The sequence below is a fragment of the Chiloscyllium punctatum genome, chromosome 8 (genome assembly GCF_047496795.1).
Source record: "Chiloscyllium punctatum isolate Juve2018m chromosome 8, sChiPun1.3, whole genome shotgun sequence".
NCBI classification, from domain to species: domain Eukaryota; kingdom Metazoa; phylum Chordata; class Chondrichthyes; order Orectolobiformes; family Hemiscylliidae; genus Chiloscyllium; species Chiloscyllium punctatum.
Window position 1 is genome coordinate 70734169 of NC_092746.1, and position 16907 is coordinate 70751075.

General features: G+C 39.3%; 1 protein-coding gene across 1 annotated transcript in view; it reads left to right on the forward strand.

The window, feature by feature from the left end:
* dnah5l (dynein, axonemal, heavy chain 5 like) overlaps positions 1–16907 on the forward strand; it is a 367508-nt gene that overhangs the window by 186286 nt on the left and 164315 nt on the right. The window contains exons 42-50 of the mRNA XM_072575753.1: positions 3615–3793; positions 4087–4274; positions 4483–4677; positions 5762–5896; positions 8544–8733; positions 9172–9389; positions 10801–11112; positions 16091–16180; positions 16317–16553. Of these exons, the coding sequence (XP_072431854.1) occupies positions 3615–3793; positions 4087–4274; positions 4483–4677; positions 5762–5896; positions 8544–8733; positions 9172–9389; positions 10801–11112; positions 16091–16180; positions 16317–16553 (1744 nt within the window). The remainder of the gene's footprint in view (positions 1–3614; positions 3794–4086; positions 4275–4482; positions 4678–5761; positions 5897–8543; positions 8734–9171; positions 9390–10800; positions 11113–16090; positions 16181–16316; positions 16554–16907) is intronic.

Sequence of the window (16907 nt, forward strand, 5' to 3'; positions counted from 1 at the left end):
AATTATAAAATGAAGAGCCTCAATGGAAACTGGAAAAGCACAAAAGAACATTGGAGCCAAAGGGACAGCATCAAAGGGAACATGAAATATGGGCAAAATTTTGTGTAACAGGCACAATTCATTCAAAGAACATGAAATTGGATCCTTGCCATCTACGAATTAAAACCAACTGCTCAATAACTGCACAAAATGACTGACACCACATGCAAAGCAGGCAAAGTAAATTGCTGCTTGATCCTTCAGGCTAGAGTAAAGTCCTTGGAATTGGAGACGGTATTCAGACAGTTATAGTAACCTTACCTCCACTCATTCAGTAACATCACCCCCACCCCCGGCTTCATTATCAAAGAATGCATATTGAAATCCTGGCCTCAAACAATCAGGTGCTCCACATTTTGAGTAGTAATGTTGTGTCAGCAATGCAACTATCACGAGAACATGGCATTTAAAATCAGAACTTGAACTTTCCATTTCACAAGCACAAGCTGGTACTGAGAGACAATGTTTCACAGCTGCCAGGTCTTCGCATTGAAATGTAAGTATATAATGACATGGCCTTTGATGTGGAACAAAGACTTTTTTTGTGGAGCTCATGGTGGTAGTTTAATGATGGCTTGCTGGCAGAATTCTACTATCATTGCTAAAAATTTTGGTTTTACCAAGTACAATTGGAGAATGTCATATACTTCAGAGTTCCTTGGGAAACCTCAATAGCACACTGTGTGAGGGTGTTTCATGAGGCTTCAATACTATGGATGACAGGGCTGAGAACATTTTTAATAAACTTGTGTTATCGTTCTGACATCCCTCTCCAATACCTGTTCACGGATCTTACATGGAGATCACCATGGTTGCAGTCCTGAATGTCATGGTTCAAAGATCCCCGGAATCTGAGTTACTTGTGAGTCATGACCAATGCTTGTTGGTTGCAATTTCTTAGATGCATGGGCTGCTCATCTTTCATATACGTGTAGCTTAACCAGGTCTGAGAGTGAAAATATAATTGCACATATTTCTGTAGTGCCGGTGAGCATATATTTACACAATTGAAAGGTTACCTTCGGTGATGTGTTTCCTTTGCCATCAATGTACTCTGAGTAAGTTTATTTCCTCATCTAAGTATAGTGCCAATCTCAGCAGGATAGAGCCTGCACTGAAAGTGACTCTGCTTGAAAGAGTCAGGCAGTCAATCCTGGACACCCTTGGGCCTAGAGAGTTCTCTGATTGAGATTGTCCTTCCCTGATTCAGGCTCATTGTCCTCAAGTTGAACTACTGCAAGCTTTGAGATCACAGGCAGGGGCAAAATAGAGAGGCCGGGCATCTTTGGAGTGTCCTGAGGAGGAGTTTCTCGGAAACCTGCCTGAGGCTCCATCTTCCCACGATGCCTGCTGGCATCACCCTCATTTCCTGAGAGAAAGGGGCATTTGGAGTGATGTAGAGGTCCCTTGTTGCCTCTCAACTTGCCACATATGCTGAGCACATGTGGCCAGAGTAATGGGATGGAAGTTCAAGTGAAAGCCAGCAGTTACTGAGTGTACTGCCCTTGGCTCTGTATAGTGGTTACCAACCTGTCGGCAGAGGCTACCAGGCAAATGCATGCCAAAGACAGCACTGTGTTGATAACATTAGTGGACTCCTCCATTATTCAATCCAGCTCACTGACTGCCTCTGACAAGCCTTCCTGCTGTTCCTGTCTGTGCATTTGGCTGAGACCAAAGGATCATCTTCTGCCTGGAACTTAGCAGGTGCCAGATTCCAGTCGTTCCCTGAGTTCCAGAGACCTGGGGCATTTCCTTCTCACCAGCTGTGGCAATGTGGCAGTGATATGCTCACCAGAATGTGCCCCTGAGTCTAATCTAGATGGAGAACCTATCGGGGTGAAAGTCTCTGAGCTGGTGGAGGCTGCTCAGTGGAAACCTTGTTGGGGAATCCTCGGTGTGTTCAGTGTTTCCTCTTCAGAGTAGAAGGTGGAGCTGAGGATCTCAGAGCTGGCCTGTTCTTCCTTTGTATTGTGTTGGTGCTCGCAGAAGAGAAAAAAGGGAATTAGTTGTCTAAGAGGGATAAAACCTTGTGCAGGTTAAGAATAAATTAGCTCTTGTGGTGATAGGAGAACAACACAGTCAAACTTACTGAGTTGATTAAGCATTGAGCTGTCCTTGTCCCTCACATGAGTGATCATGCTCTTCTCTGGTTCATTCTAGAAAGTTCTCCTCATGGGGCCTGATGTCCTCCAATTGCAACTCATCCTGGACCTCTTAGCCCAGTTGTCAAGGGCTTATTTTCCTTGTAGTGAGACACTGGGAGGGATTGAGTATAATGGAAAAGTAGTTGGTGATGATGTTTCAGTGGGAGAGGTGAGGGAGCATCCGCGGTGATTCACTCCGAAGCACAGAGAGCAGCGAGGGTTAGTTGTTTAGAAGGTTGGGGTGTGAGAGCCATGGTGTGGTGCTGATACATGCAATAGTAAGAGGTGTAGTCTAGGTGAGATACGTGTGCGGAAGCAGAGTTAAAGTGAGTGATGGTCCTTTGTGGTGCAGCAGAGAGAGGATGACACTTATCCTAGTGGAGCACAGAAGACCATTGACTTTTTTCCTGCACTGTTCAGCTTCATCTAGCACATATATAATCTGTCTGCAAACCAGTCCAGGAATTCATTGGGCTGGTAGGTGATCTCCCATGGTGGTCAGCTGGAGAACAATGTCATCCTCTCCACTAGCCTGTCCATCAGCACCTCCAGTTTCCTGGCTGTGAAACAGGATGTGAGCTTTCCTTTCTGTGCCATAATGATCCAATGTTGCAGAGGAGCAGTTCTGGGCCTACAGCACCCAAAGTGATATGCAGCTGGCTTTAAATATGGCAACTACAATGCAAATAGCAGGAGGACCAAGCAGATCAGCATATACCCCTCAGCGACCTCTGATTCCATTTGAAGGGTCCCAAAGAGCCCTGATCCATAATTAACATGGTGAAGAGCAGAGGATTGTTATAATAAAGTCATCCCAGGCCATGACAGACTGAGCATTATGAATCTCTTTAATTGAATTTTAAGTGAGAATATTCCATCCTGTGTTTAATTCCAAAGTTTAAATTTGAATATAAGTTGTGAACATCAATACTCCAATGCTGATCATTGTAGGTTTCCACTTCTCCTTTTTGACGGTCTGAACATTTGTTTGAACTATGGTGCCATAAGTGGTGACTTGTAAAGTTTTCGCTGTACTCCATGGGTACATATGACTATAAAGCAAATTCAATTCAATTCAACTCTCTGCTTTATGTACAACTAGGTGACCATGCTGTAACAAGTCCTGAGACCCTGCAAGCTCTGACCTGACTAATCTATAACACAGTACCTTACCGGAATCCTGTTGGAAGATTTAGATATATTATACCTACTACCTTATTATAGTCTGCTCTGCTCCCCCTTTAAAGAATTCAGTTGGTTTTGGCAAATGTACCTTCACTTTTGAAATCCATGCTGACTGCTCATTATTATGTTTTGATTTCTTGATAATCTGCTTGATTAGCAGGGATAGCATTATCTTTTATATCATTGGGACATTACATTTTAATTATAAATTATTAAATACCTGTGTTTGTATACCCATTTCAGATGTTACATTACACTGTCTCAGGCCTTAGGGATGAGTATGGGTGGTGCACCAGCAGGACCTGCAGGTACAGGAAAAACAGAGACCACCAAAGACATGGGCAAATGTCTTGGAAAGTATGTTGTTGTGTTTAATTGCTCAGATCAGATGGATTATAGAGGCCTTGGTCGCATCTATAAAGGTAAAAGTGATCTTTTTATTTTCTTTGAGCATCTCTGAGATGTAGTATAGTGAATAAACATCCAAAGATTTCCACATTACCTTGTTGTTTTGAGAGATGAAGTAAAGAATAGTTGCATTTGTATCAAGACTTCAACATATCCCAAAGCATCTTTCAGCTAATTCAATAATTTTGAGGTGTAGTCACTGTTGCACTGTAACACCAGGAGTAAAATACAGTGTTCAGTTTTTGGGAAATGATTGGCCAGACAATTTTAGGTTTCCGGCCTTTGAATTATTGATCTTTCCCTTTAGGTCTTGCTCAGTCTGGTGCATGGGGTTGCTTTGATGAATTTAACCGTATTGAATTGCCTGTGCTGTCGGTAGCTGCTCAACAAATCTACATTGTATTGCAATGTAAGAAGAACAAAAAGCCCCAGTTTTACTTCACTGATGGTGATGTCGTAGAAATGGACAGAGAATTTGGTATCTTCCTAACAATGGTAAGGGACCCTTCAATATTAAAGATCAAAATTAATATTTACTGAAGTAAATTTGCAGTTTTCTTCTAAATATTAATCTAGCTGAAAGAAATTATATTTTGCAGGAGAATGTTGATCATACTGTAGGGAGTCTATGATTCCATGATATATTTCACATCTAAATAAGTCCATTTTGCCAGTAATCGCTTTTAATCAATGTTAATTTTAGAACCCAGGTTATGCAGGACGTCAGGAGCTTCCTGAAAATCTAAAGATTCAGTTCCGTACAGTAGCCATGATGGTGCCTGATCGTGCCATTATAATGCGTGTCAAGTTGGCCAGTGCTGGTTTCCGTGATAACCAAATTCTTAGTCGCAAGTTTTATACACTCTACAAACTCTGTGAGGAGCAATTATCGAAACAGGTACACTTAACTACTGTTTATGGTAGCATATTAGGCTGGTTTTTGTTGTCAGTGGAAATGTAATGGGATGTCTGGCTGATATCAAACAGGGTAAAAACAATGACTGCAGATGCTGAAAACCAAATACTGGATTAGTGGTGCTGGGAGAGCACAGCAGTTCAGGCAGCATCCAACGAGCAGCGAAATCGACGTTTCGGGCAAAAGCCCTTCATCGAAAGTGATATCAAACAGGGCCTGCTGCGAAAATCTGTGGAGCTTTGTAGCATGGATTCCCTTTCTCTAAAGCTAATTTGAACCTGGTGCTCAGACAAGAGATCATCATGTGTCCAGCGATGGTATTGCCAGTTACCAAGGCAAGAAGCCTATTGCATTGATATATTTACATAGTTGGCAAACCAGGAAGTAAAATGCCGTAATTATGTTTTCAATTTTTGAAAATGTACTTTTACAGGGGATGAAATAAATTATTCAGATAAGCATGTAGGATTTGGCTGGAAACTGAAATATTGAGAACAAATCTTCTTTGAACAATGCGCCATTTCAAATATTAGGAACAATGAGATGTAACTAGGGCTTGAATGTTTACAAATCATTCAATAAGTGAACAGAATAAAAATTGATGTTTTTGTCCCTATCACAATGTACAGTGAGTATAGTACAGTGTCTAACTTTTAGCAATTTTTGGGAAGAAACTAAATCGAGGCTCCTTCATAATGCATATAATTTTCAAATGATATAAAACTCACTGCCATTGAAAGTTTTTTACAAGTTTCTTAGACAAATAACAAAATTGCAAAATAAGCAGATGTCTTGACTTATAAAAGCATATTTTTGTTTAGTTAGACAGAATTGAAAATAAGATATATTTTACCAGAATTTGGCTAAGTGTCAATTTTGGGAAATTTCATGGAGATTATTTGTCCATGAATTTGAGTAAGTTTTTTCACCAGGAACCCAGAACTGCACTCAAATACAAGGGTGACTTGTATTCTAGGCTGTGTCTAACTTTTACAATACCTTATTAATATCCATTGTTGCTCACAATGTTGTTTGAATGGTATTGCTTATTATTCTACATTGGCAGGTGCACTATGACTTTGGTTTGCGAAACATTCTGTCTGTGCTGAGAACTCTGGGTGCTGTCAAAAGATCAAACCCAAATGAACCGGAGAAGACAGTGGTGATGAGAGTTCTCCGTGACATGAATCTTTCGAAGCTGGTATGTGTGCAGAAACAGATTTGCATTTTGAAGGAGGGTCTTTTGTTCCTATTCATTGCTTTTAAATGAACTGTTGCAATATTTGGACCTCTTCACTGCATGGGTACTATTTATTATACATTTAAATTAAAAAAAATATAATTTTGTTTGATTTGATTGATGGATTATATCCACATATTTTTAAAGAAATTAAACGATGGGTGGCATAGCATTTTTACTTATATTTAATAGCTTATTAGAAAATTCTCTATTGCTGGAGGACTGGAAGATGGATAGTGTGATCACTGTATTTAAGAAGAGGGACAGAACATACCCAGGGAATTATAGACAGTTGGCAAACATTAGTGGGAGGAAAACTAATGCAATCTGTACAAGAGGAGAGAATGGAACAACATCTAAAATCAGAAACAAAATTAGAAATTGCTGGGAAAACTCAGCAGGTCGAATGGCATCTGTGGAGAGGAATCAGAGTTAATGCTTCATGCCAGTGATCCTTCTTCAGGACACTCACTGGACCTGAAACACTAACTCTGCTTTCTCTCTGCGGATGCTGCCGGAGCTGCGGATTTTTTCCAGCAGTTTCAGATTTTGTTTCTGATTTCCAGCATTTGCAGCTCTTTTTTTTTCCTTAAATGAGAAACATAATTAATGAATAGTTAGCATCGGTTTCAAAAGGGAAAGTATTACTTGACCAGACGTAAAGTCTTTGAAGAGGTAACAGAGAGAGTAGACAAAGGTAATGCAGTAAATGGAATTTATCTGTATTTTCAAAAGGTTTTGATAAAATGCCTGATGATAAGCTATTGAATAAGGTCAGAGAATGTGGTGTCAGGGACAAGTGACAGAATGGAATACACTCTGGCCTCAAAATAGAAAGCAGAGATGGGTCTGGTCATTCAGACTGGCAGAAGGTAGTGGTGTTCCAAAAGATCTATGCTGAGAATCAATACTGAGGAGGACTGCAAAAAGCAGAGGAAAAGGTGCTTCTTTGAGTTCACCCATTTCAAATAACCTTTCCACCCTTCCCCCAACCTCCCTTTCCAGCCCCCTTCCTCCCTTCCATTCCTCTGACTAATCCTTCCTTCTAGCTACCAGCTGGATTCTTTTCTCCCATCGACCAACCAGGTCGTACCCACCACCTGTGTTCACCTATCCCTACCTCACCACTCCGCCCCTCTCCCCACCCAAAACCCTTCCCCCACCTTCTCTTTATCTGCAGCTCCCCATACCCCACCCTGAGTCCTGATGAAGGCTTATCTCTGAAACATTGACTTCTCCACCTCCTGATGCTGTCTGGTTTGTTGTGTTCGTTCGGCCTCCCACTTGACTACTTTGGATTCTAGCACCTGCAGTTTATTTTGTTTGGATTGGCTGGCAGGACTTTAACATGGAGGCCTGTGATTTGCAGAGAAGCTTGCTCCTTCAGCTCATAACTCTCTGATCTGGAGAGATTTCTGATTGGTTGCGGGGAGGGGAGGGGAGGGGAATGTGGAGAGTAAACCACCACTGAACACATTTGTACCTGTACTTAGGAGCTACAGGATTAAATCTCAGCCATAGAGCATGACAGCATAGAAATAATCCATTCATCCCCTTGAAGCTGTGTTGGATATTTTGAGGAAGAATCCAGTATTTTGTACTTATCCACATCTTTGCCATATTATTACAGTTCTTTCTCCTTCAAGCATTTATCTAATTCCCTTACAAGTATCACTTTAAAATCTGTTTCCACCATGCTATCAGACATATGTTGCAAATCGTAAACACTTAATGCTTGAAGTAGATTTTGCTTGTGTAATCTCTGGTTCTTTTCTAATCACATTAGATTTTTTTGCGCTCTGCTTATTAAGCTTTCAGTGATTAGATATAAAAAGGACCCAAGACGCAGCTTTTGCATGCAGAGGATGGTGCATGTTTGGTGGAGACTGGCACAATTACAACATTTAAAAAGGCATCTGGATGGGTGTACAAATAGGAAGGGTTTAGAGGGATATGGGCCAAATGCTGGCAAATGGGACTAGATTAATTTAAGATATCTTGTTGGCATGGACGGGTTGGACCGAAGGTTCTGTTTCTGTACTGTACATCTCTATGACTATGACTTCAGTGTGAAAAATAAATCTCAGAATACTTGTGAACATTAAGATCCCTTTAGGTTTTGGGGGAAATGATGCCTCCTGACTTGTATCTTTGTATCTGACTTGGTTGGCGAGAGCAAGATGTAGCAAGATATAACTAGGATAGGGTGCTAATTGCATTATTGGACCTCAGTTTACATTTATGTGTTAGGTATTCTTTCTGAGGGCTACTGGAAGCCGTGATCACTAGGATGCAGGTCCATTAGGAAGGTTAGGGTGGATGTCAACACAGTGGTAAGTCAGCACAGATACCAGCACTTAATTTGCACTTACATCATGCCAACTTTAAGTTTAAACAGAACAACAGTAACATGAAAATTCTCCCTCTCAGTTTGTATTGCTTTTACAGTTGTACTATGCTTCTCTGCATAGATAGGAAATAGATAGCAGACTTTTGGATGCTTCCTCGCCAAATTTATCCATGTATATTTTTGTATATGACCCAACTCAGAAATAATAGAATAACAGGAGAAAGTATTTCACAATGAAAAATTATTTATTCTGTTTAGGTGGATGAAGATGAACCTTTATTCATGAGTTTGATCAATGACTTGTTTCCTGGAATTACCTTGGATAAAGCGGGTTACCCTGAACTCGAAGCTGCTATTGAGAAACAAACAATGGATGCTGGGATTATTTACCATCCTCCATGGATCCTGAAGCTCATTCAACTCTATGAAACTCAAAGAGTCCGACATGGTTAGAGTGCACTTTATTGAAGAGTAGAACAAAATATGCTACAGACATGATGAATGTGCAAGTTAGAAAAAGACTAATCCACACATTTATGATTGAATTGGCTTTCCATCTGCTATTTTTGTAAATAACCACTTAAAGTTCTAAAAAATAATTGTAATTAATTTTCCAAAGGATGCTTCATGCAAATAATACTGAGCTTGATAATGATGATCTTGCCTAGCGCACGTCCTATATGATGTAACCTGTATACCTTACTCTATCCAAGTTTTTTTCACCCTATGATCTGCATGTCCTTGCTTACTATAATCTGCTCACAAACAAAGCTTTTCACTGTACTTAAGTACACGTGACAATAAATCAAATCAAATAAATCAGGTTACGTATTGTTGTTTCTATGGCAATCTTTTTGTGTAAAACATGTTGTTGCATCTGTGTTAGGTATGATGACTCTTGGCCCTAGTGGAGCTGGGAAAACAAAGTGTATTAATACCTTAATGAAAGCAATGACAGATTGTGGCGAACCTCACAAGGAGATGAGAATGAATCCAAAGGCAATCACAGCCTCCCAGATGTTTGGAACTTTGGATGTTGCAACAAATGACTGGACAGATGGTGTTTTCTCTACACTATGGAGAAAAACATTGAAAGCAAAAAAGGTAAACTAATGCTTTCATATGCTGCTCATTAGTTTCGTGCTTATGAGAGTGGATAAGAAATGTTTTTGGGGGCCCATTTTGACACATATTGTGTCATAAATTATGGAGCTGCAATATGAAAAGTTTATTTGTTGTATCTGTAGAATTTTATGTTAAATGTTAGAAAGATCATATGATCTCTAAACGCTTCAATGATTTTGGGTGATAGTCATGCCTATACTGTGTGGCTAAAATATTTTTATAGGAACAAAGTAAAAGGTAAATTGGTTATCTAGAAGTAAAACAAATTTGATGACAAACATGATAAAACTAAACAAAACAAAGTAATTCAGGAGTGATTTATTAAAATTAATTTTCTTTTTGTTTTGATGGCATCAAGGCAATATATCTGTATAGAAACAGAAACGAATGAGTATAAGCCATGATTACAAGTACACTATTATCTCTCAGTGTAAACTGGAAAGATGAGCTACCATAGATGTTTTGTTTTCCTCTAGGTTAGGGTTAGCTGAATGAATGCTTAGTTAGCATTTTAGCTGCCCCATGTACCAAAATGGCACTATGTATAGAAATAGAGCAGAAAATGTTAGGAGAATAATTGTTCATGAACATGTTTCTAACCTGTGCAGATTTTGTACACATCCAGACTGATTTTGTAGCTGGGAGTACCATTGCCTGTGCTTGCTTCCTGACATTAAATTCCTGAACAAGCAACAGCTTAGTTTTAAAATTCTGCTCCTTCTTTTCAAATCCCTTCATGACCTTTCCCCTCCCAGCCCAATCATTCTTTGAAATGTTTGTGCTCCTCTAATTCTGGCTTCTTGTGTACTCTCAATTTTTATTGCTCTGTCATTGGTGACCTTCTGTCATCCAGATACAAGCTCTGGACTTCCCTGCATGTACTTTTGTTCAAATCTCTATTTTGCCTTCTTTCCTCCTTTAAGACAACTTTTCAAACCTACCATTTAGTCCAAGCTTCTGGACAATGAAGAATGAATTGTCTTGGGACCTTTTATTATACTAAAAGCTGTTGATATTGAATGGATGGTGAAGTGATCGAATGTTAGTTCATCTGCTAGCAATAGCATCTATCTGGATTTTTTCAGGTCATCTGGATTTAGTTTTTTTTTGTATAAATCCTTTTAACATATCTGTACCAGCTTATATATTTTAAATTTGATCCATGTCTGACTTAGTCAGATAATGGTCAATTTAGAAATCTAAACCTGTGACTAAAAGTAATAACAACAGCAAGGTAGGTTTGTGAAAATGGAGGACATGTAAATGTAACATTTTAAATAATACTTATATAGATATACATAGTGCATACTTGGGTAATGTAATTGTGAAGATTTCTATCTATGGGGAAAGTTATTGACAGGGAAATTTTTGCCAAATATTTGACTTGCAGGGAGAACACATATGGATTGTATTGGACGGACCTGTGGATGCCATTTGGATTGAGAATCTTAACTCTGTTTTAGATGACAACAAAACACTTACATTAGCTAATGGTGATCGCATCCCAATGGCACCAAACTGCAAAATTGTTTTTGAGCCTCATAACATTGACAATGCTTCTCCAGCTACTGTATCAAGAAACGGCATGGTGTTTATGAGTTCATCAGTACTAGACTGGAGACCTATACTCAAAGCGTGGCTTCAGAAATTACCCACTGCACAGTCAGAGCTTCTTTGGAACTGCTTTGATAGTGTTTTCCAGGTATTCATTGTTTAAGTTTTATTAATGTGAGTACTAAATATGTTCCACCTCAGTTAAAATAAACTAACATTTCACAAGTCATAATCTGAATTGTCCCCAATTTATTCTTCATAAGTTATCAATTAAGTTGTTAGTTTCAATAAGTTTTTAAATTCAGAAATTACATCCAATATGACTGGGACAAAAATAAACCCTAACCTTTCTCTTCCGTCTTGACCCATCTGAAACCTTGACATGATTTACCTCACTGTCTTCCTCCAATGCCTCTCCATTGCCATGCAGCTGGATGTCATAGAATCATACAGCAGGAAAAAAGGATCTTTGGCCCATCATGTCTGTGCTGGTCATCAAATATCAATATACTCCAGTTCTATTTTCCAGCAAATGGCCCGTTGGCTTGTTTGTTATGGTGTTCCAAGTGTTCATCTAAGTACTTTGTAAGTGTTGTGATGGTTTTCGCTTCTACCATTATTTCAGGCAGTGACTTGCAGATAACCACCATTCTCTGGGTGAAAAATTATTCATTAAATCCCCTCAAAACATCCTGCTTTTACATTAACTCTAAGCACCCTAGTTATTGATCCCTGTACTGAGGGGAAAGGGTTTTTTTCCTATCTTTTTTATCTATGCTCCTTATAATTTTGTAAAAGTCCACCAGGTAAGTCCATCAGCCTTCTGAAGTGCTCTTTGGAAAACAATCCCAGCCTATTATCATCTTTCTTCATTCATAAAATACTCTAGTCAGGGCAACACCCTGATGGATTTCCTCTGCAACTCCTCTAATACAATCATATCCTCCCTTTAGTATGGTAACCAGAGCTACACATAGTACCCCAGTTATGGCCTTACCAAAGTCTTATGTGCTCCATCATGATGTCTGAAATAAAATTGAAGAACCACAGATGGTGGGAATCTGAAACAAAAGTAGAAAGTGCCAGAGTAGAGGGAAAGATAGTGTCACGTTTCGAGTCCAGTAACTCATGGTCAGAACCTTGATGAAGAGTCAGCGGACTCAAAAGGTTAATTCTGTTTTTCTCTCTACAGATATTGCCAGACCTGCTGAAATTTTCCAGCACTTCTTGTTTTTTTTTCCATCATTACCTCCCTGCTCTTGCATTTAAAACCATAAGTAATAAAAGCCTGTATTCCATACTCCTTTTTGAGTACTTTATCTACCTACCTTGCTGTCTTCAGGGACATGCACAACAAGGTCCCTCTGATACTCTGCACTTCCTAGGGTCCTATCATTCGTCATCTACTTTCTTGCCTTGTTCGTCCTCCCAAAATACATCACCTCACATTTTCCTTAAATAAGGAAAAGTGCAGAAGAAAGATGGAGCAGTTTAGGGAGAGAATTGAAGAGCTTAGGCCCTTGCTTTTTGGAGACAATAATTAACACTGGGAATGCTCAAGGCAATGTAATTGGAGGAATGCAGTGGGGGAGGAGGAAGTTACAGACATAGACTTCTTCATGGTTTCTAAGTTGTCAGACTGTCTTATTGCCATCCAAGAATGAACAAAAACATTCTCCAAGTAAACATCAGGAAGAGTGACACCATTATCTATGGTCCCTGTTATTCGCAAATCAGACTATTTACATATCAATAATATCACCTAACTCTGCCATTCAACAGTTCATCTGCTGCTGTGCCCTCATTATGCTGTTGATACCTCTGGACTTGATTATACAAACACATTTCTTGATGGTCTTCCATTTATATCGTCCAAGAAGATGAGGTCATCCAAAACTCTGTTGTCCACATCCTAACATGCATCAAGTCCCATTTACCCACCACCCCTGTTCTCACTGATGTACACAAGGCTCGTGGTTAAGCAACACCTAAATATTAAAATTCAAATCCTTGATTTTAAAACTATTCATGGGCTCTTCCCTCTCTATGTCTGTAACTTCCTCCTCCCCCACTGCATTCCTCTAATTACATTGCCTTGAGCATTCCCAGTGTTAATCATTGTCTCCAACAAGCAAGGGCCTAAGCTCTTCAATTCTCTCCCTAAACTGCTCCATCTTTCTTCTGCACTTTTCTTTGTGGTCTTTAAAACTTGACATTTTACTAAGCTTTTAATAATATGGTCTTGTAGGTCCTTATCTGGTTTTATATCATTGCAATTCTGGGCTCCTTCCTATCGGAAAGATGTTGTGAAACTTGAAAGGGTTTGGAAAAGATTTACAAGGATGTTGCCAGGGTTGGAGGATTTAAACTATAGGGAGAGGCTGAACAGACTGGGACTGTTTTCCCTGGAGCGTCGGAGGCTGAGGGGTGACCTTGTAGAGGTTTACAAAATTATGAGGGGTATGGATAGGGTAAATAGGTAATATCTTTTCCCTGGGGTGGGGGAGTCCAGAACTAGAGGGCATAGGTTTAAGGTGAGAGGGGAAAGATATAAAAGAGACCTAAGGGGCAACTTTTTCATGCAGAGGATGGTACGTGTATGGAATGAGCTGTCAGAGGAAGTGGTGGAGGCTACTACAATTGCAACATTTAAGAGGCATTTGGATGGGTATGTGAATAGGAAGGATTTGGAGGGATATGGGCCGGGTGCTGGCAGATGGGACTAGATTGGGTTGGGATATCTGGTCAGCATGGACTGAAGGGTCTGTTTCCATGCTGTACATCACTATGACTCTATGTTGTACAACCTCAGAAATGTATAAATATAAGTATTTATTAAAATTTCTGCAATTTGCTTCAAAAATATATCCACGAATATGCCATATTCCACGTAAAAGATTTGATTACTTTTAGATTGCATACTCTATATAGCTGGGGTAGAATTCTGTAATATTTGTAATTATCTGAACTTTACCTTTATTTAGAATCAGAGAATCATAGAATTTCACATATTAATGGAGAATATTTGATCCATTGTGTGAATTCCATAGGAATTATTTCGTACGGTCTGGTTCCTGTGTCTGTACCAGCTCCCAAAAGAGCTATCCAGTTTATCCAATTCTCCAGCCTTATCTCTATACATCTCTAAATTCTTCACTTATATATCCAGCTCTCTTTTGAATCCTCCTATGGACTCTGTTTTCACCACGCTCCCAGGCAGTTCATTCTAAATCCTAACAGCTCTCTGAGTAAAGACATTTCTCCTCATTTCATTCCTAGCTCTCTTGCTGACAAGCTTGAAATTGTGATGTCTAATTATCGGCATTCGAGTTTGTGGAAACAGAATATTCTTCTTTACCTGTCAAAATTCTTCTTAACTTCGAGCAGCTCAATAAGGTTGCCTCTTAATTTTCTGTGCTTCAAGAAGAATAAGCCTAATCTCTCTAATAGTTCTAATACCTAAAATCCTTCATTCCTGGAATCATTCTAGTAAATCTCCTTTGCACTCTTTTCAGGGTTTTAACATCCTTCCTTAAATAAGCTGCCCAGAACTGAACAAATATGGTTTGACCAATGATTTGGAGAAGTGCAGCACCACTTCCTTGCTTTTACACTGTATGACTTTATTTATAAGGATTCAATAATCCTTTTTAACAACTTGACTGGCCACCTTCAGGTTTGAATTCTGAAGTCCCTCTGCCCCCGTAATCCCCTCAAAGTTGTATCATTGAGCCTGTAATGTCCTCTGTGTTTCTTCTAACAAAATGCATTTGCTCACATTTCTCTGCATTAAAATTCATTCGCCAGGTGTCTGCCCTCTTGGCTAACTTGTCAATGTCCCTCTGAAGTTACTTAGCATCACCCTCACAATTCACTGATCCTCCTAACTGAGTATCATTTGCAAATTTTGAGATTTTGCCCTCAACACTTATCTCCAATGATTTATATAAATTAGAATAAGGAAGGATTGCACCATATATCCCTGGGGACCACAACTTTCAACTCATCTCCAGTCTGAAAAATGCCAAGGACCCATCAATCCCAAGTATTTCTAATTTGCTAACCAACCTGACATGTGGTATTGTCTCAAATTCTTTCTGAAAGTCCAAATTTACAACATCCACAGCATCCTCATTCACTGTCTATGTCACATTGTCAAAGAATTCAATTAATTTTTACTGACATAACCAGCCTTTGACAAAGCTATTGTTGACTGTCTAGTATTAACTTATTTTTATCGGTGTATCGTTATCTTATTATTATGGCCTCCATCAGATTTCCCACTGTTGAGCTCATACTGATATGGGATGGTGCGCTTGCTCAGGAGTGGCACGGTGGCTCAGTGGTTAACACTGCTGCCTCAGCATCAGGGATCTGGGTTCGATTCCAGCCTCAGGCAATTGTCTGTGTGGAGTTTGCACATTCTCCCCGTGTCTGTGTGGGCTTCCTCTGGGTGCTCTGGTTTCCTCCCACAATCCGAAGATTTGTAGGTCAGGTGAATTGGCCGTGCTAAATTGCCCATACTGTTAGGTGCATTAATCAGGGGTGATTATAGGGTAGGGGAATGGGTCTGGCTGGGTTACTCTTCAGAAGGTCTTTGTGGACTTGTTGGGCTGAAGAGCCTGTTTCCGTACTGTAGGTAATCTAATCTAATCTAATATGTCTGTAGTTTCCTGAGTTATCCTTCACCCCTTTCTTAAATAATGCCATCACATTTATAACCCTCCAGTCCTGAAACTGATCCTGCAAGACCTCCAAGCTGTCCCTTCCTATGTTGTTGGTTCCCACATGAACCACAATCCATGGTTGTTCATCCTCCCTTTCCAGAAGTTTATTCAGTCATTTCATTATGTCCTGAACTCTTGCACCCAGGAGGGAACAGACTATTCGGGATCTCAGCTCAAACTAGATTTTCTATCCCTCAAACTGTTGAATCACCTACTACTACCATGACCACTACTACTAGTTCTTCTACTGTCTGATAATTCTAAACAGTTTAGCATACAGTATATATTTCAAATCCTCTTTGTTGAGACAAAGCTATATCACAAATTTCTGAAGATAATATTCCTGGTTCACTTGGTACTTTTCTAAATATTATTTATATTTCATTTGCTCTTTTGAAGGACTTGGTCAGTTTTATCTTTACTGCTGTCACACCAAAAATGCAAATTCTGGAATGCATGTACATTAAACAAGCCATTGACCTTCTGCAGGTAAGTGAATTGTCTGGTTAGGAAAAAAATGTTTAATTATAACCAAGTATTTAAAAAATATATATAAATAACCAAATATAAAAAATCCCAAATATTTCAAGATCGGTAAATAGTGAAATAATGTATTTTTTTTTAGGGGCTACTGCCAGGAATTGAAGACAAGCAGCCGAGCTCAGAGGAAGTTGCCCGTTTATTTATTTTTGCTGTAATGTGGTCAATTGGAGCTCTTCTGGAACTGGATGGCAGAGCAAAAATGGAAAGCTTTCTGCAGAATCATTCTGCACCACTAGAGCTTCCAGTGACTGAAGGAGATGAAACAATCTTTGAATTTGTTGTCCGTGCTGATGGTCACTGGGAGCACTGGTCAAAGAGAGTTAGTATTTAATAATTTTAATTAAGGCATTTCATCTAATTGTGGTTAACTGAATGATTGATACATAGACAGAAAACCAAGTACCTTTCCACTCAATATTACATTGAAGAAACTTTGCACCCAAAGTGCATATTTTGCAATAATTGTCTCCTCAGGTCTGCAGAAACATCAAAGTGTAGCAGGAAGAGAATGGTACAGTGTAAAACAAGAAAAAAGTTATAGTCTCATAAAAGCAGTCATTACTTGGAAAAATGTGTTTTTGATGAGTGCTATGCTACTTTCTTAGTATAATTGTCATTCTAGCTTTTGCTCAGTGTTCACAATCTTGCTTCTGAGTCTGAGAATTGTGTTCAA